This window comes from Cygnus olor, chromosome 7, assembly GCF_009769625.2.
Source record: "Cygnus olor isolate bCygOlo1 chromosome 7, bCygOlo1.pri.v2, whole genome shotgun sequence".
Taxonomy (NCBI): Eukaryota; Metazoa; Chordata; class Aves; order Anseriformes; family Anatidae; genus Cygnus; species Cygnus olor.
In genome coordinates, this window is record NC_049175.1 from 6,162,384 (window position 1) to 6,189,224 (window position 26,841).

The following is a 26,841-nucleotide window of genomic DNA, read 5'->3' on the forward strand; positions in this document are numbered from 1 at the left end:
ACCCCTTACATCCCTCGTTGAACTCAGTCCTAACCCTGGGTAATCTCTGTTCAAGTCTGCTTTGCGAAGCTGCAGTGGTCCATGGGGGAACCTCATTACCTGGCTCTTTATCAGAATTCACTGGCACTCCGCTACGTTGAAGTGTTGTGGCTTTACGTTATAAAGTTGCATGTAACTTACTTAACTTCTTTGCATTGGAAGATGCAATGCTATAGAATTGAGCAGTCTGTCGTATGCTGGCAGTAAGGTCAAGGGGATTTGCAGCATGAGCTCTGCTCTCAGTATCACGTCAGAACCAGGCAGAAAAGCATTCTGCTTGCCTAAAAAAATGTGAGATAAGTCGTGCACATGAAGAGACCTGGAGCTCCTGCAAGGACACTTTACCTTCTCATGCCTATCCCTTTTCTGTTCTGGAAGACTAAATTAAAAGAATAAAGGGGAGGAAATGAGATTTAAAAAAAAAAAAAAAAAGTGTACATATATGTGTATCAAAAGGAGGAGATATGTGTTTCTTTATGAAAGGAAATGCTGAGAATAACATTGTTTCATAGCCTGACTTTGCATCTCTGCTCCACAAGGATGTCAAAATGATAAATGCAATAGTGAATAAACTTTAGATTGTCTGCCTTGGAATAAAGCACAAGGTTTGGGTTAAAATTGCATTTCTTATTTCCTTCACTTCTACTCAATGTGTTATTTGACTTACTTCAGTTCCTTGGAGAAAAAGTCAGACAACCTACTAACAGCTTCTTGATAATTAATATGTTCACATTGCAATGTAAAGTTTTTCCCTATGTAACTAATATTATCCTTTTATTTCCATTATGCATCTATTTTTAGCCTACAGTACTTTGTCAGAGAATAGAAAGGATTCATTAAACATGCTACTAACACATTTGGAAACATTACTGGGTAATTCCTTTACAATGTTAACAAAATTGCAAATGATCCAAAAGAACTATAAAATGGCTCAATGCCTTTTTCCAGAAGAACTTTCTGATAGTGTTGTGTATACAGACTTACAAATACTGATTATTCCAGGTCTGTGATTGAAAAAACCTTGGCGTTCAGCTAGGAAACTTGCCAGGTAGCATTACTGAGGAGACCTTAGTTGCCAATTGTAGTGCTGCTTTCCTTTAGCAATACCTGGGGAAGCTAAAGCCCTACACATCTACTAGACAGTGATATTTAGCTCTTTACGCTCTTGTGTATATGTTGTGCTGCTTATTTACATACACAAAATGCAAGCTTTTGGAAAAAATACAGTCCTTTCAAGAGTGCTTAGGTTTTTAGTGTTGGAAGCTTTGAACATTGTTTCAGAGTAAGACTGAATTGCATTCTTAACATTCGTGACAGAAAAACAAATGTTTGCAGCAACAACTGCATGTTGTTGTTAATGGTCTAAGCATAGTTACAGTTGTGTCACTTCTAACTTCTGATTAAATCAGCAATTTCTCAGCAAAGTCCAGATATGTTCTATCATAACTTCTCAAATGTTTCAGAATAATCTTTGTGTAAAAGTGGGCATTGTAATGAAAATTACTAATAGCTCTGTGGAAATGAATTATCTGCATTACAACATAACGTCTATTCCTTACATTTTGCATAGCCGTCTTATTTTTCTTCTTTAATTTTTGTATTCTGTGAACACTTAGAAGGAATAATTTATTAAGTCTTTAAAATATAGAGGTGAATAATTGAATTCTCATCACACTAAGGAATTTGCAGATGTTTCTAATGAGCTGTAAATCACAAAATACTTGTTCCCAGAAGAATTTTCTTGCACGACAGTTCTTATTAAAAAAGGAAGATTGCTTCAGTGTTGATAATGTTTGCTGTGTCACTATGGAATGCTAACTAATTGTAGTTTTCCATTACTTCACAGCAGCATAGCCTACCTGGCTGCTCTCTGTGATATGATTACTGCGTAAGGATAAAAAGCATTGAAGAGGCCTGAGCGGTCGAAAGAAGAGCCATTAATGTCAGTGAATGCCTGCTCAAGCATTCATCACTATTAGCTTAACAATTCTTGAAAACGGAATTCATACTCTGCCCATTGATGATAACAGTACAGCATCCTTTTATAGTAAGCAGTAAAATCACCTTTGCTCTTCTCAGCAGTGGTTTGGGCATATCTACAGACTTAAACATTGTATCTCATTTTCCCATCATTTTGGAAAGCTCTTTAAGGGCATTAAAGTCAGTAAAAATTAATTTTAATTTTAACAATTAAATTAAAACAAACCAGTTGTTATTCTTTATTCGGGATACATCGAAACCTGAAAAACACTTTTCATTTCTACTAATAAACTGTTTCATACATCAAAAATAAACTATTACTGCTTCAGTTGTGTACTGTATGGTTTGGGTATTCTTAGTCATTCCCTGAGTATCGCCTTATCTCAGTCTGATATAAGGGGGCAAAATCAGTCCAGTGAGAGTGACTGGGTATGGCAGCAGATTGTTTAAGGAAATTGCAGAAGTTCTAACACCTGCTATTAAATGAGCCCTGTTTGGAGCAGGAGGTCTGGCTGGATACCTTCCAGTTAAAATTATTTATCAATTTGTGGAAAAACTCGCGGGCTCAGTTTGCAGAAAAGCCAGAAGTCATTCATTTTTACATCTAACATTTTTGCTTTTATAAAACTCTCAGGCATCAGTTATGTACCTTAGAGCTACTTGGAGATTTCTCAGCCTTGGGGGCATAACTTGATTTGGAGATAGGGCAGCAAAGCAAATGCTGGGTGGCAGCGTGCAAAGGCTGACAAAGGCCAGGTCACTTAAGGTCCAGGAGCTGAGACTGGATCGGTGTTTGGGAGCTTTCAGCTAGGTTCAGCTATGGTTAGGAATTTGCAGTGTCAGAGGCGTTTACATTTCTCAGCTTGCCTGGGAGGTGGGAGTGGGTGAGGCAGCTGGGAAGGGGATCCAGAACTTCTGAGCTGTGCAAAATGGCAGGAATAGCGCTGGAGAGCTGCCTCCTATTCCCCCTTGTGTGCCCTTCTCCCTCTGCCAGGGCTCCCACCTGCTTCCTTGTAGAGGAGAAATGCAGGCAGGAGTTTTAGTGCTGGGCTTAAAGAATCCAAGAGTCCATGTTTTAGTTTCCAAGAGTCCATATGTTTTAGAACTTTAGAGCACTGTACTAGTGTACTTTCCTTAGATGAACAAACCAGATCGATGATGTGACTTATGATGGGAATCAAGCAACGTGGGACAAGGCAGAGCCATGTGTGGGATCAGCTGGAGGTGGGCCGCAGCTCATTCCAGCGCTGATACCTCCAAGGGGGGTGCGGAAGGAACTGCCTGCACACAGCAGCACAGACATTGAGATCCTAGGCCTTTGCCGTCATCTTTCCTCTGGTCCTTGCTTTGCCAGCATGAGGAGGGAGAAGACAGTTGTGATGTGAGAAAGAAAAGTATTTGCAGCACTAATATATATATATATATTTTTTTTTTCTGCTGTGTATAATAATGATTGCAACACCATTTTAGTACTTCAGTGAGTTATTTAGATCATTGCACTTCTTATATTTCCTTTTAAATATTTCCATTTCAATATACCAGATTTGAAAGTGCAAAGTTCTGAAGCGCTTCAATTATTTATGAGGAACTCCAACCAAATCCAGTTAGAAGTAACAGCCCTTCCTAAGCAATGAGATTTGAATTCTCTTGAGATCACTTGAAGGTGAGCATGAAAAATAAAGGAAAATGATTCTGATTTAAGGCAATTTACTTCTCTTTTTTATTGCTGTTCTTGATAAATAATGATTAACCATAGCTCCAAACTAACATTCTCTCCAGTACCCAAACTAAGCCAAAAATATTTCATCACAAACTTCCTGATGCACTTTACTGTAGGTTTTATACACAAAGATTTATTTCTTTTATTGCAGCTTGCTGATGGTTGTAGATTCCCCAGATGTGATGTTATGCTTGCTTTCTTCTAACATCTTGTAACCTATGAAGAACTGTTCTGTTTTTCTGATGGTTTTGATTGTGTCAGAATTTTTTTTGCACCCCTGAAAATGTCTTCTGATTTACTCTACTGCTTTTATGCTGGTCTGCAAGTCACTTTATTTTACTGTATTTATTTCTCCATCTCTTGGACAGTATTTCCTAAGCTGTTTTAACATCCAAAGCAAGCAAAATCCATGTACTCCTCATGATGCAATGGTGCCATACAAGCTTTTGATTTCTCCAGTGGTGCAAGTACAGCTAGTCAGATGGGAGGGACAGATCAGGAGAGCAAAGGAGAGAAAAGCCCTGGTGGGGGACAGTAGGTCCACCCCGCTTCTTCACTGCGTTCCTCTGTGAATCTTTTTCACATCAATTAATGAGAAGTTCCACAAAAAGACACCTGAATACATGGCTGATTGGCAAAAGCACTCTGCACCTAGAGCTCCCATCACAGCTGTCACGACTCAATTTTGAAAATAACTCTTCACATTGAATGCTAAAACCTTTTAGAGTTTTAGTCACTTCTGTTGCTACTCTCCTAGATGTTGAACTTCTGAAAAACCCTAGCCTTTTGTTTCCCACGGGCTCTTTCCTGAGTCATCTCCCATTTGTTCAGCTTTCACTGATTTCAGTTTGAGCTGTACAGGAGAATGCAGCCTCTGATGTGCAATTCTGCACATACATACATGCATTTCATTGGTGTTCAGGATTCAGGATTTAAGTTCTGGTAGATATGACCAGGTGATACATTTTGAAGTGGTGCTGGCTTTATTTTCTTGTCTTCTTTTGAGTTTCAGTTGCAAGATACCATTAGGTGGACATTTTTACATACGTTATCTTGGCTTTTTGGCTTTTTTTTTTTTTCCAAGTTGTGAAAACAAAGAAGTAGTTTAGTAGGTAAGAAGTTTGCAGCAAGCAAGCAGCTCTCCAACAGCACATGCTATTTTGCTAATAATACACTAGTTGCTTGAAAATCCTTTAATATATTTTCAAGTTATGATTTAGTGCTCATGTATTGTGATTTCAACCTGATAACGCATGTGGAAAATGTGAATATAATTTATTTCTGGAACGAGGTCACACTTCGAGAATTAATTTTGGAGTCACTGACAGAGAATGCATGATGATTTTTTTTTTCCAAAAATAATTTCTTGTACATTTTGGAAGCTTCAGTTGTTGTTCCTGTGCAATAGTGGATGTGATGCTGCCCTGCTGATACGGGACAGAAATATATTCTGCTCAAGGATGAGGTTGGTTTGTACCCACAGAGAAGTTTCACAGAAACGTGAACTTGCTTATATAATTAAACTCAAGGGAAAAACATTTAGACCTTCTCTTATTGATAACGATTTTGAGTACTTCCACAATATGGCTGGTAAGCCAACTACTATAAATGAGGATGCTTTCATGCATCTATTGCTTTACCAATTTGTTGCTAAATTACACAGATTCCTGCATTTGAATCTGAAGGGTATTAGAAAAGCTCCAAGTATTTCTATATCTATAGTACAATTTCACTTAATATCACAATGCAGTCAAATCCTCTTAAATGTTATTAGCTTAAATAAAATTTTGTCTGGCAAAAATAGCTAAGGGGTGGCTGCTTGAATAATCAGCATTCAGGATTTGATTGCTAGTTAATGGGAAACTATTGAAGTGAGGTAAAATATTTTTTTTAATATTTTCATTAAGGTTTTGGTTTTAATTTTAGATGAATCATGCAAGCAGTTCAAGTAAATTTAGAACAGGGACCCTTTCCTTTGAAAAAGAAAGTTTTGAATTGTAGATATTTTTATATTTTGGCTCATAATTTATCATAATTCAATTATCCTAGCAGTCTCCCATGGCAAAAGTCAATTAGTGTTCAGTTACTTACTGACAAAGGAAGATTTCTTCTTTGCATTAGAAATGAGTCTGTTTTGAATTTTTCTCGAGTTAGTTGCCAATATTTGTAGAGTTACCATGAGCTTAGGTTACATCATAACAACCCTTACCAAGTAATATTTAAGTCCTCCATTCCCTTAATGAATATCATGGATAGGGGCTTGGTATCTTTCCCCCAGCTACCTTTTCATTTATGTCTAAAAGCATGGGAACAAAAATTTTAGGTTATACATTTTTAAAATTCAGAGCATGTGAATAGTCAAAATAATATATAAACCGCTCCGTGTTTGATTTTGTTTATGTTTTGTTTTGCTTTGCAAGACCCTTTCCAGCAGAGCTACCACATAACTATAAAATACCATGAGGATCGCTCCATGATCCTATAAGAACTGCATGGAATACTGTTTATACAGTCATTGTAAATATTTTGCTGTTGACTCCGCTGAATAAAAAAATATTATACTCTGTATGCTGTTAAATTCTCTTTTATGTGATCTTCTTTATAGACTGCAGTAATGATATAAAAAATTTAGTGTCAGAAGGGGCTTTTTCTGAGTAGCTTTTGTTTTGGTAACTGGAATTGCTTGGTAACCCAGTTATCTGTAATTGGCTTACTTTTTTGTAGTACATTTAAAATCTGATCAGTGATTTAAAATGAGTATTAAGCTTCTGTAGGTTTTCAGAGAAATGACCAATTACAAATGAATAACAAAAAAAAGGAAATTAGTTGGTACTAAATCTGTAAGGCTGATAATATACAATGGTAGTCAAAACAGGCAGTGTTTTCTAAGTAGTATTTTGGTCTTAAACACTGTTTGGTATTAACAGACTAAGTTGTTGTCATATATGCATTTAGTCAATGAACGTTACCAGGAAGCTATGAAATTTGCATGCCCAGCCACTTGTATCTTCAGAGAGGGTAAGCATAATCATTTTGTTGCTTCTTTACCTTGTGTGTTGTTTTTTTTTCACTCTGGCAGTGACAGCTGTGTATCTGGAAAAAGTGTTTACAAGGAGGTGCGTGCAGTATGGGTATTTTGGAAAAGTAGTGTGGAGAACTTATTTTTACTTGTGATGTATCCAATAATGTGTGTTTCTAAAGCCAGAATGTTGTGAGCCAGGAGTGATGGGTGGGAACAGTTGCTTCTACTGCACCTACATAGAAATAGCTTCCATGAATGCTACTGTTTTCTAGGATATTTTAAATTTCTTGTTCTCTCTTTTCCTGCATTTGTCTAGGCTTATTAATATCAGAACATAGTACTGGAAACAATGAATCTGGTAGCCTTGAAGGGGGGTATCCATATTATGCCTTGACGATCGTTCTATAAATTAGCTGTAATGAGCCATCCTGTGCTAGTATAACATGTTGAAATAAATGAGAGAACAGTAAAACACAAAGTCACTAACACCTATTTAGGCCACAGCAAAATAAAATCTGAAAACTTGCTGATGAAATTTCTTCAACATACCCAAATAACTTCGTTTTTCCAACCAACTCCATGCTACTAAATGAAGGATTTTGCCTTCCTTTCAAACTTGAACTGAGTTCTTGTTCATTTGATCAAACAGTGGCATCTGAGACTTGGTAATGGTATATCTGTTTTTTGAGTAGGGGAATCATGCATAAAGATTCGCTGATTAAGCGAGCCAGTAAAAGTAAAGTGAAAGTGTCTAGAAATTCTTTATTCCAATTCAGTTAGAAAGATTCCAGCAGAAATCAATGGCCCCTGCTGCTTTTACATGAAACACCTGGACACTTGACAATTAAAAGAAAAAAGAAAAACTAGAGGGGGGAAAAAAAAAAAGACCATAAAGGATTATGGATTATTGGCATTTATGTACTGAATTCAAGGACATCTGAATGCATAACAGAGGTTCCCATTTGTTACCTATAAGTGTTTGGGTCTCACACCAACACACAAAGACTAGAAATAAATTAAGGGGCTGTACGAGTAATTTTGTGAGTGCTTAGGTTTTATAGCCTATAAAAAGAGAATCCTTGAAAGAAATTCTAACTTCACAATAAAATGGTGGATACTTAGCAAGCTGCTGAAGGACAGTGCCATCGAAATGTCAATTCAGGGTGTGGTAGCAGTCATACAAAAGAGGAAAACCGAAATAGATGATAGGATTTACTGGAAAAGGAATCAAGAAAGCTAGATTGTCTCTAGTGTTATCCATTGTCTTGTTCCTTCTGTAGTTCTGTTTAGAACAAGTTTTTAGGTATCTTTTTTCAATCTTTGATGAAGCTGGATACTGGGGAAAAAGAATGGTTCATTATGAATGCAACATGAAATGAAAACAGCAGCAAAATTGTAAGCTTTCAGAAAACTTGCGTATCGTGTATGTGAGTGTATCCAGAAGAAAATATAAACAAAGAAAAACCCTCCAGGGATCTCTAGGATATCAATTTTTAATTGTTTTTGTTTAAAAATTTTTTTGAGGTGATCAGTTTTTTTGACCAGTTAAAACCCAAGCTGTGCCTGCGTATCACCTTACATGTGAGTGTAAAAAAAACTTCCATGTGTTAACCTTCATGCCTCAAATTGCTGTTCAAAAAATGGAAATGAACGCATTATTAAATATGGGAAATTTTTAAAAGTTGAAAGTTCCCTTTTTTGCATCCCTTTCGAAGGGAAGTGATCATAGGTCTGTCTTGGCAAAATATGAGCAGCAAGGCCTGACTGCTCCCAGGAGCAGAAGGGTGGCACGAGGCTCTGCCTGCTGCCCTGCAGCCTGGCCGCCTGCCCATTCCTCAGGCCTTTGCAGTCCGGACACCAACTGTATGTGGGCTGTTTCCCCTCACATCGACCTGTTTTGGCTGGCACAAATAATTCCAAGACAAGATTGTGTAATTTAAAATTGAATTCTAATTGGACTGCATTTTTTAAAAATAATAATAATACAAAATACTGTGTAATTTTCAGCCTAAGGAGAGCTTTCCAGGTCTGTCATGAGGAGCTGTCTGTGTTGTCACCTCAATCTACAAGTCTTGTGCTTAATTTGAAAGGCCACCTGCAGAACTCAGAACAATGTAAGAAAAGCTTGAAATGATCCCCAAGTGGGGAAAACAATGCGCTGCAATTTTAGGCCTGTTCGTGGATCTGCAGGGGCAGAGCACTGTGTCCCTCCGCTGCTGGCCTGGCAGAGGCCTAATCAGAAGGGCTGCTTTGCTGCGCTGCCTGGACACACTGTGGTTGCAGCATAGGTCAGTAGGGAGGCTTGGTTACTTGTGGAATTTGGGTTAATGCCCAAAAAAATGAAGCTTTGTCTTCACTGGCACTTTTGCCGTTGTGAAATGGCACGTGCTCAGCCTTAGCTCTGCTCTGAAGCTGCTGAATTGGCACCAGTTTCTGCTGGGGACTTGATTTAATCTTGAATAACGTTGAGCAGAGAAATGATTAAAGTAAAATAGTACAAAACCTCTGAAGAATATATTTAATTTAGAACTTTAAAATGCTGACCTTGACAAGGCATTTTTGAGTTAATTACAGTAGAAGAGGAGTATCCTGCTCTTTAAGTAGCATGCTCTGAGAATTCAGCACATCACTACCTCAAAGACATGCTTTGCAGTACTGCGTGCCTCCTTTCTTTTCCTGCTGGCCTTTGGGACAGCTCAGATTACTTTGGTCTGTGTAATGCAACTACCTTCATAAAGGTATTTGCATGGATTGTTTCTTCGGAGCAGGCTGACAAACATAAGCGATCTGTTCTCAAAAGCCATATCGAGTTGAGATGCTGCTCATCAAACAGTTCTAGTTTGGTAATTATCACAAGTGCTTTCAAATAACATTATCTCCAGATTTCCTTATTTAAAAGTGTCCTGGTTTCAGTTAGGACAGAGTTAATTTTCCTCCTAGTAGCTGGCAGGGTGCTATGTTTTGGATTAGAATGAGAAGAGCGCTGAGAACATGCTGATGTTTTAATTGTTGTAGAGCAGTGCTTACACCAAGCCAAGGACTTTTCAGCCTCTCTCTGTCCTGCTAGCGAGCAGGCTAGGGATGCAGCAGGAGCTGGGAGGGGACAGACCCAGGACAGCTGACCCAAACTGGCCAAAGGGGTATTCCATACCATCTGATGTCATGCTGAACAATATATAGGGGTGGCTAGCCAGGGTGGAGTGGGGGGGGGGGCGGCTGCTCGGGGATAGGCTGGGCGTCGGTCAACGGGTGGTGAGCAATTGCATTGTGCATCACTTATTTCGTACACATTATTACTGTTAATACTATTATTATTATTATTATTGTTGTTATTCTTTTCCCTGTCTTAATAAACTGTCTTTATCTCAACTCACAGGCTTCACTTTCCCGTTTCTCTCCCCCATCCCAGAGAGGGAGGGGGGAGGGTGAGCGAACGGCTGTGTGGTGTTTGACTGCCAGCCGGGCTAAACCACAACAAAAAGGGATGGAAATATCATACCTGATTACTGTTGTGTGTGTGTATACATCACTATATATGTTTATTATGCAGATTTTCAACGGTGATGTAAGTGCTCCTCTATGAAACTGACCTTAAAAAGATAACTGGGTGTTGCTTTCTACCTGAAGATATTTTTGTTATATAAGACCCAATCATTCTGGCAATGTCAGCAGACATTCTTGGCACTGTTTGCATTTACAAACATCTCATATTGTTTCCAAAATTCAGTTTGATACATTTCAATACAGGGCTGGCTTGCAGTCGTTGAAGGCAGTAGTTTTTTATAGCCTGTACCTTTTTCGTGAGTTCCACTATGTTGTGTCTCTGAAAGATGCCGATGTGCATCATCTTCAACAAAGTAGCATGAGCAATGGCAGGACCTTTCATTCTAAATCTGTGTAAACATTTGAAGGGAGACTGTTTATTTCCGGTTGTGGATTTTTTTCCCCCTCCACTGAGAACTTTGAACTAAAATACTTTCTATCTGGGAAAAAGTGTTTTATGAGGATTAGGATGTGTGTGTATATATACATATATTTCTTTTCAGATGAATACTGTTAATCTTCCTCCACTTAGGCTGGGTGACGAAGAAACATTATAAAATTGTTTTCATTAAAATACTCTAAGAATGAATACACAGTTACTTTGCAACCATTTTGGAATGAAGAGATTTCTGTAAAGTATCATTCTTCAGTTGTATTTATGGGTGTTCTCTTTTATTTCAGTGCTTTACTTTTCAGCTTGGTAGTACCTTGGTAGATATTTACTTTGGTTTTAGTTATAAGCAAAAAGAAAGTTAATGTGTTTTATATAATTTTGAGTTTGTCAAGTTCCAGGAGCATTAAATATAGCTTCATTCCTTTGACAGTACCAGAATAATTTGTGATGGTCTGTATGGGTGAAATGTTCTCTTACAACTTCAGTATATATTAGTATATTAGATCCTGCTTCTTGTCCCAGCAATTTGAGAAAGAATTTAAGTTTTGGAAATGAGGCTTGTATATGAAGATTGAACCATGGCTCTATGGAAATCATTGTCTACTTTGAAAGTCACACATCATTAGAAAATGCTGGCTGTAGTGAAGAGAATTAAAATGGTGTTAGACATCTTCCTCTGAAAATTTCAGTTTATTGTTGATTAATCCAAGTGAATTGGAAAAGTTAAAGCAGAAGGCACGAACAGCGGTTCACCCTGACATGCTGGCAACCTATTCCAGATCTTGTTATGTAACTATATATTCCAAACTAATGGCTAACAGACTAAAGTGCAATGCACTTTTTGGAATTATGTTGTGGGGGAAAGAGGAGGGACCCTACAGAGGATATGCCTGAAATGAAACAATCTATAGCGTGTTGCTTTTGTTTATAGTCTAGGCCAGTTTTTGTGACTGGTGTATCAAATTAGTGTTGTATGTAGGTTTTTGGCTTTGTTTTTTCTTTCGTTGTGGGTTTTGCGTGTGTGCGTTTTCAGGTTGTTAATGTATTAACTATTTTTCTCATTTTTCATGAAAAAAACTATATAATTTAAAACCATATTTAAGTTTATTAATATGAAAATAAACCTTATCTATTGTTCTGGTTTAAAAATACATAGTAATAGAAGATGACTACAATAATTTCTTTAAGTGTTAGCAGTAGTCATCGTCGTAAAAATACAGGGTAGTAGGAAAAAATAGGTGCTTTTATCTTTTAGAAATGGGAAGTGTTTGGAAATTATGCGTAACTTTGCTTCACTGTAGTTTCTTTTTTTCTGGTAATATTTCCAAATGTAAGATTCCTTTTGTGAATCTTTTTAAGTCCTACTGCTAATAATATTACAGTTGTACTGTAATTTGCTTGCCCTGTGCTGTTGCTATCAGTTAACTATTTAGACTGTCTTGATCAGTTGATGTTATGGAGACTAATTTGATCAAATTTAAAAACATTCAATGTTTAGCGTTTAAGCTTTTCTTTACTTTTTTTTTGTTCTATCTTCCATAGATACTACAACGTACTCTACTGAGCGATCTGAGCACTTTAAGCCATGCAAAGACAAGGATCTTGCATATTGTCTCAATGAAGGGGAATGCTTTGTGATCGAAACCTTAACAGGATCGCATAAACACTGCCGGTAAGTCATTTGCAAAGTAATTCGGTTAAAATAATAATGTTCTGTTCTGGGGAGACAACAGCACCCCCCCCCCCCCAAAAAAAAAAAAAAAAAGACATTTAGATTTAGAATGTTATAAATGTAAAGCACTGGAATTTATTTGCACTTGATTGCTTCCCTCACCATTTTTTTTTGGCTCCTGGATAATATTTATAAACAAAAATACAGCATTACAAAAAGCAAGATTTTAGTTACTTTTATAGATAAATCTTCAATATTCTATTTTCTAATGGTACAAGCAAGAATGAATTTTTACTTATAATGGCCTTGTGTTCATTTAAATGCCAGAAGTATTCCTTTATTTTGTGTACTCAAAGTATGGCTTTGACAGTAGCTGTATGCAGTATTCATTAAGAGAGGGGAAGAGTTGTTCACTTGGCAGTTTTAAGTATTTGGGTTTTCTAGTTTAATTACTGAAAGATAAAATGGGTTGTGATGACCATCTGAACCTGCTATGGATAGCTGTTCTGCAGTTTCATACCGATCAAATTCTGTTAATATCTATGAATACCTTGAACGTATACTTAAGAATATCAGAAACAAAAAACAGATTGCCAAAGTTTCTCTGGGTGTAGAGGCCAGTAAAAGGGATTGTTATGCAGAAGGAGTACTTTTAACATCTTAAAGATGAGAAGAAAAAAATCCTGAACTATTCAAACAATCATTTATATAGAAGTGGTACAAATTAAATCTTTTATTTCTAATATTTTACTGTGTTTGGCATACAGCGGATGTATCTAAATGTATGCTTAAATACTAAACTGAGGGTTCAAATATAATATAGTTATCTGTGATATAAACGATAAAAGTGCCTGAGACACTCAGAAGCTTTACTGAGTAATTTGGGATCTAGCTGAAGGTTGGTCCCTCAAGAAAAGAAAATCACAACATCATTTGTGCCTAGTTTGAAAGTTGAAATGTATGGATTTAAAGATTGGTGCATGTTTATAATATTTCTGAGATTTTTACTTTAAATTCTCTCCTGGCAATTTTTCCCATGCAGTTGTTTGTGCTTCAGTGATCATTTCCCCTGTTTGCTTTCTGTTTTCTTATGGTATGCTTACTGAATTAATAATTATGAGTTGTTAACTGTGGAAAAATGTTGTTCTTTCAACTTCCATCATAAAAGGTTACAGGTATTGTTTTCTCAAATCGAGTGGGTGATTTCAATCTTTCTTAGAAGTGTCATGAACTTTGAACAAGGAAATTACATCGCTCAGATATTTAAACATTTTTCATTGTCAGAAAACTCAAACTGGACAAAACTGATAGATTTATGAGCAGAAAGAAATGAACATAAGAATTGGGCTTAAATTTATTCACGAAATTCTGTGCACAGAATTTAGTAAACTTCTAGTAAACTATATGGATTAGGCTATCGTATCTGCAAGAGTTTATCTCATAAGAGATCATCTGTCTCTTTTTTTCTGACTTTCAAGATTTTTCCCATTGTCTGCATTTGCCAAATTGTTTATTCGCTGTGATTCTAATGCCACATTCTGACTAAAGGCTAGAGGCTTTTCCATCCAGGCTTTTCCCCTTAACTAAGCAAGCCATAATGTTGAGTTTTCATTCTCTCCATCAAAGCAAAATTTTTCATCGCCTTCTCGTGTGTTATTTTTCCATAGGGAAATACAGGTATCTCATTTGTGAATCTGTTAGCTCTGGCATGTAGCAGATTTGCATCACTTGTACAAGTTTCAGACACTGGCACATTCTCTGGGAATTAAACATCTGTTTATTTCAGTGGGTACTCTGAAGTGTGCAACATGAAAAGATGTGTATATGGACATAAAAATTCATATAGCAAAATCAGAGAAGTAAAATTTAAAAGGTGATTAAACTAGTTATAATGCTTCGTTTAATTTTTTAAGGACCTTGAAAAGTGTAAGTGGCAGCTCATTCAGAATCATTTTTATGGTAGTTAAGTATGTCATTAATCACTTTTAGAGCAATTTATTTAGAATCAGATTTTCATGATGTCCAGTTTGAAGAGAAACTGTTTAATTTGACCTTCAAATTCTGTATCTAGCTTGGTAACAGATTGTGTATCTCTTTCTCATGACCAGTGCTGTAGTGAGCAGGATGCAGGTGTTTTTCTATCTACAGCTTAGAACCATGCTCTGAAATAGCAGCTAGAATGTACTCATAGAGAAAAATACAATGTTGGTGTACTGGATTTGTCCTCTAACTAGAAGAAAAGTAATTTTCCCTGAGAATGAAAGGGTTATGGAATTCCCCTTGCAATTAAAAGAATTGTTTGAATACTGAATTATGAAGATTTAGAGTGTGAAATGATACTTTGTTCTTAGAATCAAGCGGCATTGTATATTCTCATTATGAGTTTGATTTTGCATCTGTTCTGAGAACAGAGCACCAATTTACTGAAATGGGAATTTGCCATGTGGAACAGCTGCAGACAGAAGATCTTGATGTAGCAGAAAACTTGAGTCCCACTCTGTCAGGTTGAAAGAGTGGTGGTAGATGTGCTTAGTCAGTTGTACATTCATTCTTGTGTCTGTACATGTATGAGGACGTATATGTGAATTATTGTTTAAAAAAAAATGCCTGGGGATGGAAAGTGACAGTTGTGTAACAAATGAGATATGCTGGGTGCTCTTTGTGCTATTTTAAACATGTGACTTCAGTATTTATTTTTGTGAATGGTTTAAGACAAGCTGGTTTTAAGGATAGTGTAGGTTAACAGTAGGGAAACTTGATATTTAGCTTCTCCATATGTTGAAATTTCTTCCCTGTTGCCTTCTTGAGAATTTAAAATGATTGGGAGGGTGCTTTTCGTTGCTATTTACACAAAACAAATCAAGCACACAGTCAATACTGACACATCACCGTTTAACTGGATATTATGTAAAGCAGCTTTTACCAGGAAAAAAAAAAAAAAGAAAAAAAAATGAAAAAAAAACACTATAATTTTATTTCAAAGACTGTATCTCAAGTTTCATTGTGTCATTTTGTGTCTTTTTTCCTCCCTTATTTCCGAGTTAATTCTTCTACCATTTTATGTCTTTTTAGTCTTTTAGTCCCCTTCATTCCTTCTGATTACCCATTTAGGACTGCAAGATGCTGGATGAATGAGTGGCTAAAACTTTTGAAGGGAGTAGAGGATTGCACTGTTGTTAAATTTCTCTTCCAAAAGAAGCCATTAGGACTATTGTATATGCAGTGGATATCTTGGAGTGGCAATGAACTCTAATGTATTCTTTATCCATTTGAGTATGTTGGATGAGATATTCCTTTTATCACTTGTTCTTGTCCTTCATGAAGAAAGCAGTACAAAACCCGAGTGTATTTTCTGAAAGCAGAAAGTCTTTGAAAGAGTAGATTCACAAATGCACAGTAAAGAAAACACTTCCTTGTTAATGTAAATACAGCAGATTGTGCATATACATCCAAAGGGGACTACTCTGGTTATTGCTCCCAAGTGTTCAGATTCCATAGTACAATCTTTGGGTTGACCTGGTTCTGATAAGAATTCTGAGCTTGGTATTCTTACTCAATTTTATGCATAAAAATTTCCTTTTTACACTCATGGAAAAAATGATACCAGCGTTGCTCAGTTATGCCTGAAAACTGTTATGAGACCCAAAGGACTAAATTTTCCTTTAATGAAAGTCCTATTTGTATAAATGTTTATTATATACTGTCAGCTTTTATTCTTGATCTTTCACATAGTGGTAACTGTAATTCAGGTGCAGCCCTTGCTGTCAGTGAAAGCAGGAGAAAGATCCCAAGCAGACTGGAATTAGAACAGCTCTGAGCAGGGCATAGGGCATTCCTTCTTTGGGAAGAAATTCTTCACTCAGAGGGTGGTGAGGCACTGGCACAGGTTGCCCAGAGCAGCTGTGGATGCCCCATCTCTGGAAGTGTTCAAGGCCAGGCTGGATGGGGCTTTGAGCAACCTAGTCTAGAGGGAGGTGTCCCTGCCCATAACAGGGAGTTGAAACTGGATGGGCTTTAAGGTCCAACCCAAACCATTCTATGCTTCTATGATTCTGTGATACGTGTACCTAACCATAAGTTAAAAATCTAAAAAGATAAATTGATTGTTTTCCTGTTTCAGTTATATACCACCTTATCTACATTTTTGCAGCCTGACCTAGGTATTTTAACATACCAGCTACCATGTTTAGTGTTGTTCCCATCTCATTACACACGGCAACATTTCTCGAGAGCATTACCAACATATAAGTAAAGCAAAACCAGAAAATAATTTGCTATTGAATGACAACAAATAAGGCATTTTGTTGATGTCCCAATATTACAAGGTTAGTTTCATCAAAAAGAATCCATGGTGTTGACAGTGTAATATACGGCTACAAGAATGTAAAGGAGGAAGAAAGCTGTGCTTTAAACTTAGGACACTTTCCATGTCAAGGGCAATCAACACACCTCCTGTTGTGAAAATTATTGGCTTATGAGCACAGGTGTAGCACACATCTAGATTATATTTGTGTAGTTGCAAACATCATTAGCTGGAAATGCTGCCATTTTTACTTTCTTGTTTACTTAAGAAAGCTGAGGTGAACTTGAAATACTACATTATGTGTTTTTAAGCAACTACATTTTAATATAGGTATCACATTGTGTTACTATTGCATCGCCTGCTTATTCAGCAGCACTTTCAAAACTCTTGGTTGCCTTCAGCACTGCAGTTGTTTCTGTTAGCTCAAGTGAAGCTGCCTGTGTGCCCAAAGCTTTGCAACTGTGATACTTCTCAAAGCTCAGGCTTGTGAAAAGTCAAGTTGCAGAACCTCTGGCCAAGAAGTCTCTTGCACAGTCTGTGCATCCCAAGGGTAGAATCTGCTCAGCTATATTGACGTAGTCAAGACTATACTAACAAAAAGCAAGTAAGTCTTTATTTCTTTAAGTAATATTAAGCACAAATCTGGAATTATAACTACTTTTCCCTTTTTTATTGGAATACCTCTGTTTTTCTGGTCTAGTTTTAGATACCTGTTTTCCTTTCCCCCCAAAACAAACAAAAAAAGTGGAAAAAACCACACCAGTTTGGTGAATGCTCTTTCAAGCTCCTGTCCTTGAAATTATGGAAAGAAGTTGCATGGCTTCGCTGTCATGTACCTGTTTTATCCTTACAAATCTCTTTAGATAGGAACTGTGAAGAAATCTGGTTTCTAAACCTGAGAATGAAATGGTGCAAAGCCCAAGAGATCTGTAGGACTCATACTTGTTACCTAGGAATCATAAGTTTTTGTTATTATCCAATCTGATGTGATTTTTTTACTACTTGGTCTGAAATTATACGTAATTAATATCTAAGATTTGAGCTAATTTAAATAAACCAGTTAATCAGGATTCAAGCTAAATTATCACACCAAAAACTAACCCTCGCCTGCATAAAAACAGTACTTTTCCAGATATTCTTACTCTTTTCCTAATAGTTCTTTAAAACTAAGACCCTTCAAGTCTGATATTGTGGTATAATTGTTCAGTAAATAAGTTTATTTTAAATTTGAAGCTTGTGTTTACATGTACTTCACAAAAACAAATGAAAATCTTTCAACATCCTTCCCTAGTGAAATAGTGTACAACTGTATTATGTGATACACTGAATATGGCTGTATTCGGTAACACCTGATTGATGCTTTCAAAATTTAATATTCAGATAGAGGCTCTCAAGAAAGCTTCTTGTCAAAGTACCATAATTATTGATTAATTTTAACAATCTCAACACTCTATTTTAGTGGTTTTTTTATTTACAAATTTTCCCCTGGATTATTGCACTTGGCAGATATTTACCTTCTTCAAACTTCGGTAACTTCTGCTGTAGAAATTACTGTCAGCTTGAAATACATATATATATATATATATATATATATATATACACACACATATATATACAAATCAAAACATATTATGAAGTTGAGTTACTTTCAAATATCTGAAAAACTCAGTATTTTAATGCAGCAGTGTAACAGCCTGTATTTTGAATGTCATTCTAAATGTTTCCCTTCATATGTTTATTAAAATTTACCCTTCTGCACATGCTTAAGTTCTTGAGTATTGCAATAAATCAGTGATTACTTGTTGCTGTTCATTTAGTATTGTTTCTTCAAATATCTCTTAAGTTTTGGATGATTTTTTTTTTTTCCTCCAGAGAAATCACTGGCAAAGTATCTGTTATCCATTTATCTTTCCTAACCATTTTCTAAAGCAAGCTTGCAGTAGTCTTCCTATTTTGGAGAGGACAAATGAATTTCACAATAAAAAGAAATATGAAATAAAATAAAGCTCTATATTTAGTTTTAGGCTTCCATCAAGATGCTATACTTTGTATTCATAGTATTTCAGTCTATATTTGCATTCTGCTTAGCACCATAAGCCAGATTTGCTAGTTATTTCCCTTTGAAAAACTGAATTGTATAAATTTCTGGTTCTATTTCAGTCTTCCTTAGTTGTGAAACTTGCACTCCCTGGTTCAGGTTTTGATGAGGATGCTCTTTTCCAGTCAGAGCAAAAAAGTAAAGCCATAGTACTGTGCACATGAAATGCATGCACAGATATTTTAATTCTATACTGATTTAACTTCATTCACCTATGTTATTCATTTGATTTAAGCAAATATTCATAAGAAATAAAATTTGTAGTCCATTTCATCATGTTTGGAAAGTTTATTCAAATTTTATTCTTAAAGAGTTTGAGGAAGAAATAAAGAAGAAGTTGGGTAGCTGTGCAGCCGAAGTTAATGTTGAACCTTAAGAGAATGTATATATTTTTAAACTTGTATCACCACAGAGGACTGAAAAATTGTGGAATTAATTTCTCTTTCCCAAAATACTAAGCAATTCATCTAAATCCATTTTCAGTTAACATAAAGGATGGGAAATCAAAGATAATGGTTGAGCACAGCCCCTGCATATTTTTTTAAACACCTGTTTTAAAAATATCCACATGTTCTGAAAGCCATATGTTTGTAATTCTGTGGTGGTTTTACTGTGCTAGGCAGCTGAACACCACAACTGCTCTCTGACTCCCCCTCCTTAGATGAGGAGGGGAAGAAGTGAAGGAAAGAACAACTCACGGGTTGAGATAAGGATGATTAATTAAAGGAAAAAAAAAAAAAAGAATTAAGGAAAGATTATTATTAATTGAACAATTTAACTAAACAATTTAACTAAACAAATAACAATTTAACTAAAGGGGAAAGAAAAAAGGGAAAGGGGAAAAGGGAGGGGGAAAGGGAAAACTAAACAAAACAAGTAAAGGCTATGTGGAAGTGCAGAGGAAAGAAATTACTCTCTACTTCCCACAAATGAGCGATGCTTGACCACGTCCTTGAAGCAGGGCCTCAACGCACGTAGCCAGCGTTCGGGAGGAGGACAGACGTTTTCACAACGAGAGCCCCCCCCCCCCCCCCCTTCCTTTTTCCACCTTTTATTGCTGAGTGTGACATCATATGGTATGGAATATCCCTTTGGTTGGTTTAGGTCAGCTGCCCTGGTGATGTTCCTTTTCTCACATTTTTGCCCACCCCCTAGGAGGGTTAGAGAGAGTCCTGATGCTGTGTCAGCACTGCTCAGCAGCAGACACAACACTGGTGTGATACCATTGCTGTTCTAGCTACAAGTGCAGAGCACAGCACTGTATGGGCTGCTGCAGGGAAAGTTAACATCCCAGCCTGACCCAGTACATATTCATAGATAATAGCTGTCAAATCAAACAGTGTTAATCTTTAAGTATGTGCAGTTATGTCACAAACAAAAGAGAAGTACTTTTTCTCAGAACTATCAGTAATGCAAGTGAAACAAGATTTTTCTGGAAGCTTTCAGTAAATTATCACTTCTTGAGAGGTGAAAGAGGAAGAGACCCGGTTAAACTCCCTTTGAATTTGGCAAGACCCTTTGATTGGCTGAAGGAAGAGTTAGGCTATAGTTCTGAATTCTGGTAGAGAGAAGTGAAAAATGAGCAACTGCTTTTTTTTTTTTTTTTTTTCCTTATGGCTGCTAATAATTCTTGGATTTCTTGATTTGTCACATAAGTGGGAGACTAGGAAGCAATGCTGCACTAGCATTCATTCTCATCTTGCCAGTAAGCACACTTAAAGCTGGTGGAACCTTAAATTTTTATCACCACATCTTCTTGTGCCTACACATTTCTGAAGCTGTGTCTTGTCATTACTGGTTAGCAATGCATCTTGATTGTACAGCAAATCTACACTGGCAGAGAGGACTCAAATCCATTTAGTACAAAACACAAACTTCCATGAAGAAAGTTGATTTTTAAATGTAAGAAACTGTCTCTAAACTGACCCCTGTTTTGCAGTTCTAAAGAGAAATAAAGTTATGTGACCTACAGAAGGTTATTACTCAGTACATGCTGTCTGAAACATGAAATACAATATGAAGAGGTAAACTCAAAAAATTGGAAAAATACAAACGGTAAAAGCTTTCCCCTGCAAAGGAATATTCCATCAATTTATGAGTTGTGGTGTGTTGATTTCCCCCTACCCCCCTTCCAATGCCTATAAATGGAAAGAGGAATGTATAGCTTATACTACACACAAGTATTTGTAGAAAAGAAAACCTTAAAGCATGGGCACAAATATCAATCAAGTATATTGTATCTGTCTTCAAGCTAAAATATGTAAATATTCAGCCACCAAACCCTGCTTTTAAATTAACTTGGAAATGAGTTAGGGTTTTTGTTGTTGTTGTTGTTGTTATACCTCCCTTAGGCAAGAAGGAATTTGTGAAGTGTGTAATGCAGACATCTGAAATCTCTCATTTAAATTCTCATCCTTGCCAGTGTCTTAAGTACATGGAAAGGAATAGTATTTCCAATCTAATCCTATCTGCAGACATTTTCCCAAAAGGCGTACTGGAAAAAATCTTACTAGGAGAACAAATAAACCCTGGACAATTAATTGAGTTATTTAAATAGAAACAAATGCCAACTATATCAAAATGCTAACTACCAAAATTTTAATCCACCAGTAATCCACCAGTATTCTAGCTTAATCTAGGCAAGAAGGACAAACAAAAACACCCCTTTCCTCCATGCATCCCTCTGCAAACAAAACCCTTCATACTAAATAAATAGAATTGGGAGAAGTGAGGCAAAAATGTGTGGATCTTGTACTGTTATGAAAACTGAGGTATGTAGATTAGATGTGCAGGTAATGTAAACTGTTATTTGTGAGTTATGGCAAAGAGGTAAATATTCTGATTCTTATAGTGTACCCATTACTGCATAGCATTGAGTTGGTCATTTGAATGTGAAACAAACTCCTTGAAGTTGGTCTAGTGCATACAGGGATAAATTCCTTAAGCCACCTGGAAGCAGTATCTACTAAGAAGTAGATTTATATAAAGTGTATTCAGAGATATCTTCAGAAGGCTGTAATGAATTTGGGGCTGCGTTTTTGTCTTCAGCCACTTTGATAGGTAGCAAACCAAAGATTTTGCAAGAATTATGCAATTGAAGAAGGCTAGCGTCAAGACTAGGGTAATAAATTGACCCCTGCTTGAATCAATATCTGAATTTGATGTCGAATACCTGGCTGCTTAAGATGGCTATGGTGTGCCTGTGCGATCTTGTTAACTAAATTATTAAAATGTGAAGAATATGTGATAGTGGAATGCAAAATACAGATATCTCTGCAACTACTTCCAGAGGTCAAGCCCCTGCTATAAATCTAAGGAGATATAAAAGGTAAGTTAAAAAAAAAATAATAAAAAAAATCAGCTAAAAAGTTATTGTTTGTCTGCTTTGCAGTCTGGATTGTTATGGTGGACATCATTGGAGTGTAGTATCAGTAAACAGTTGGGAAAGTGTTTGGGGCTGTCAGTGAGCTTGTTGAAAGAAGAGAGAGGGGGAAGTGTTACTGCTGTCAAGTGCTGTTTCTGTTTGCTCTTCCAAAGTTGCAACTTGTGGAAGCAGTACAGATGTTTCAAAGCTGAAAGCAACTGTCTCTGAACTTCTTCAAAATTCGTTAGACAGAGGAATTTTAATCCTCAGTCTTGGAGAGGCTTTAGATGCTCTTTCTTGCTGTTCACAACATCCTATGTGATGGCGCAGGTTTATGATGTCATTTAGTTGCACAGCTACAATGGGAAGGAGTGAGAATTAAGGGAATTATAGCTTTGGAGAATTTATACAGGGACACTATTTCACTAAAGGACTGTTAATTGTCTCTTTCCCTTAACTCTTGATGCTATGCAATCAAGTTCAATCCACAGTAGCCAATTCACAGGCAATAAAAGCATAAAGATCACCTTTCTTCAGAAACTTTTCGATTACTTTTATTTCAGATACAGTATCTATTATAGTCTAGGGCAGAAGTTCATTGAAGGGGTATTTATATGTTTGTAGTGCCTTGACAGGCACTTTTGATGTATGAAATGAGGTATTTAAAGGTCTTTGTGACTTGGGAAAGAGAGAGACAACATAAAACACAGGATATTGCAGGAAAAAAAAAAACTTCCAATGGATGCTATTCAATGTTATGGCTGTTGGACAAAAAATATTTATTTGAGGCCTTGGTGTGATTGCATATATGATTTTGTGGTTTATACCTCACAACGTAATTATCAGAATAGGAATGAGAATGACTTCTAAATGGTTTGTTGTTATCTTAAACTAATATTCTTGTCACCTCTAAAAGTCAAACGTAAATAACCAGTCTTACATGTACTTAATTTTATCCTAGACTGATTTCAGTTGGAATACTAGAGTTGAGTGAAATTTGAGATTTCCATTAAGCATCATAATAGAATGTTTTGAATAATTTACTTTGAATTGCAGAAAATATATGTTCTTGTTTACACTATATAGTTTATTCTTGATGTTGCAAGATGGAATCAGATGATTTTTAAATATCTAGCCTTTTTCCATTTATCTACAAGTTCTTTTTACCATGCTTTTTTGACTTTTTCTCTTCAAATCCAAATTGGACCTGTGAGAAATTCAGAGGCAGAAAGCTGTTATTTTATCTCTTTCAACTAAAAAAATAATAATAAAAAAAAAAACACCAAGGCTTTCAGTTTCTTTGAATTTTCAAACCATAGAGGACCATGTTCTCACATAAAGGAATAGCAAAAGGAAGAAGAAAAGAAGTAAAAGCAGAGCTAAATGTTAGTTTATGCTATAAAATTGATTTCAGATTTGCCAAGATTTGTAGTTCTTGTAGACCTACTTTGAGAAAAAGTTGTATGTTATTACTGAGTAAGGAAAACATGGCCAGACACACTCAAGTTTTTTGATGTCTTTAAGGATGCTCTAGGTGGAATGGGACACTTTCCTAGTGTCTCAGACTGTTTCAGAGTCCAAATGCAAACTCCTATTTTATTATGGACTTACTGAAAATTATGAGTATTGATCCGACAGTATATTATTAATGTCCCTGTGCATTAAAACAGGAAGGATTTTGAAGACGAGCACTAAAAGAATGTCTTGGCAGTAGACATCATAATAGACATTTCTCTTAAGCATCTCTCATATTAAAATTGCAGATTCAGTATTAATAAGGGGAATATATTATTATATTAATAATATATTAATTATATTAATATATCACTTTGTGTTCAAATAAATTGATGACACACAGAAAGCAATACATGCAATATGTACTTGAGGAATAAAACCAACAAAGGATGTCTTTTATGATGTAAATTTGCTATGCCCTTTTTTTTAATTCTGATTTTCAACTGCCACTGTTAGTTTCAACTTTTTCCTCTAGAGTTCTGTCATCTTTGGTAGATGTCTAATAGTGTCATAGAAAACTAGGCTCAGAAAGGATCTGTAGATGTCATTTGTGTGACCCCAGGCAGGTAACTTCTGATAGATGCTTGTCTGATTTGCTCTGAAAGACTGGGTATTTTGTAATGCTCCTAGATACATTTCAGGGGTCTTTTCAGTGATCCATTCGAAGGATTTTTCTGTTCTGTTGCTGTTTTTCCCTTTATAAAATGCTACTACTTGCTTCGTGGCTTCTTTTTACTGATTATTTACATTTTTCTTGTTCCCTCCACACAGTGCAGCTTCTTGGTGACTAACTTTTCCAGTCTGTCTTCAAGAGTGGAGCTTCACAAATCTTGAATTCCAAGTCTACAAAGTTAAACCAAGTTTAACCACTGAGAATGTTTTGACAAAGGACTTTGTCATTGTAGGGCAGAAAGACAGTTGATTCATTCTTGTTACTTGCTGTTAGCTGTATGCTTGCAGATTGGCCACGTAGCCCTTAAGCTTGCTTTCCATTTTCAGGTGTGCTAACTTTGCAATCATATTATAAAGCTTATTTTGTATTAACGCTTTCTATTCAGTGGATAATCTTCTAGAGATAATAATGATTTTGTGTTTGACTGGTATTTGTGGACTTGTATTAGGATCAACTGATACTTTACTAGTCAAATGCGCAGATGGCTAGTCTGCATAAAAATGCTCATTAATAGGAAAAATCCTTGCGTTCTCTGAAATCTTTCAAATTGGAATGCTAAAAATAATAAATATGGGGTGACGAATGACTGCAAGAAATAAAACAACGTTTCAGAATATTTTATTCAAAAGCTCTTGGGAATGAATTTTATTTTCTCACATGAAATTGTTTTCAGTGAAAGTTTGAATTTATTTAGTCAATTTTGGCTTCTGTGTATTGAATGAACTTTTTTGTTTTTCCCTAGATCATATTTTTCAACCATTTTTTTTAGAAGGAAAACCAACAGCATTGTGACCGTTACTTATACTGAATGGTGACTATAACAGTCGTGACTGTATTTGTGTAATAAAACTCTAAACAATCAAACTTTCAAATCCCATTTCCCCTGATAGGCCAGATGAGTTCTTCTGCATGCCATTAACTAGTAAAAACATTTCAACTTTGTAAAACCTGTTATGGACAGAAAGAGGACAAAAGGCAGAATCAAAAGGTCACCTTTTTCAAATTTCTCGCTGAACTCTTAAAGCACAAAGATGTGTAAAAAAATAAATCTTAGGTATCAGGTAGGTTTTTTGTTCCCTTCAAAATTACATTAATCACAGTAGAGATGCCTTGCTCTGGTCTTGGTGCTGCATGTGTTGCTCATTTGTTGTTTTCCAAAGTGATCATAATTCTCATTGGAAGCAAACCTGAAGATCCACGTGTATCCTAATTTCCTATTTTCTGTTGGACAGCTTAACATAGTGCTTGTGATCCATGAGTGTGCTGTGCTAGGTCATGTAGTGTTCCTTGCCATTGAGCAAGTTGGAACAAAAAGATTACAAACTGGTCAATGTTTATGAAAGAGTATGGAAACTTAACACTTGTAAGAAAATCCTTGTGGTATAAGGTCATTAATGTCTCTGCTGAAAAGTGCTGTAAGTTTCAACAGAGATTTAATTGCTTGTCTTTAAGCAGAGCTTTAATTCTGACTAGACCCGTAATAATTTATTTAATATGTATATTTTAAATCTTTGAATACTATCACAAGCAAGTTAATATAACTTATGCCTTTTTATCAGTGGTGATTGTTGAACATCACATGTAGTATTGAAGTGCCGCTTTTAAATTCTGCTAGGTATTTTGAACATATTACTAAATGCTTCAATATTATTTTTACTCTGGTTACGGAGAGTGCAAAGGAAGCACTGGGTATGGATTTGTTATTAATCACCATGTTCTTCTAGAAAAATGAACATATGAACAAAAGCTTGGACTTGCTGAGTTAGAATTTTTACAACAGTCCTACCTTTGAAATAAGTTCAAATAGGAAATAGAGTTTTTCTACAAAGATTATTGTATTTTTAATTAGAGCCTTCTGACTGCATTAGATCTGAAAAGAAATTTGTCCTGACCTCATCAGGTTCCTGATGTACATTGCTTTTTGCATACCCGTGTATATCTTAATATCCATTATTCTCCTGGCAAGGACCTGCAATTGCTGCAGTTCCCTCCCTGAAACAGCAGAGTATACGTGGTTTAGGAAGGCTAAAGGTTTTGCCAATGGCACTTTGCACAGAGGCTGCACTGAAATCATGCTGCCCCATTTCTTCTGCCCTTCTTTTTGTCCCCTTATTCTCATTTTATTTTGTATCTATGAGGCCCTCCAATAGCATTTGTATAATGAAGAGGATTTGGCTTTTTACCATTTTAGAAGTCCCAAGGAGAACAATCTAAAGTGCAGAGTACCATCACTGTTTTGAATTGTTAGTGTCTTCTGGAGGAATTCTCAAATTTCATCTTAAATTTCTCATTGTGACTGAAGCTTCTCATAGGACCCATGAGGATGACCAAGTCCTAAAAATGAGGTTTTCCATAATAATGCTAGGGAAATGCTAACAAAAGCCTGAAATGTTTTTTTGTTTGTTTGTTTTTGTTTATTTTTAATTTTCAGTGAAAAATGTGCATTTAAAACATTTCGTCTTGCCAAAGCCATAAGAAAAGATAGGCAGCTTTACCAGTAAAGTCTGTGATCCCTGCT

The 26,841-nt window shown here is 36.1% G+C and overlaps 1 protein-coding gene across 3 annotated transcripts in view; it reads left to right on the top strand.

Moving 5' to 3' along the window:
• The window catches only part of NRG3 (neuregulin 3), a 400,082-nt gene that overhangs the window by 156,568 nt on the left and 216,673 nt on the right, over positions 1 to 26,841 (top strand). The window contains exons 1-2 of one of the 3 annotated variants that reach the window (XM_040563989.1): positions 9,983 to 10,013; positions 12,241 to 12,370. The exons of 1 other annotated variant lie outside the window; for it this stretch is intronic. Coding sequence is in view for 1 of the 2 variants with exons in the window: in XM_040563987.1 (XP_040419921.1) it covers positions 12,241 to 12,370 (130 nt within the window). In the remaining variant the exon portion in view is untranslated. Of the gene's footprint in view, positions 1 to 9,982; positions 10,014 to 12,240; positions 12,371 to 26,841 lie in introns of those variants that run through there. One more of the 3 variants, XM_040563987.1, reaches the window with a different exon arrangement.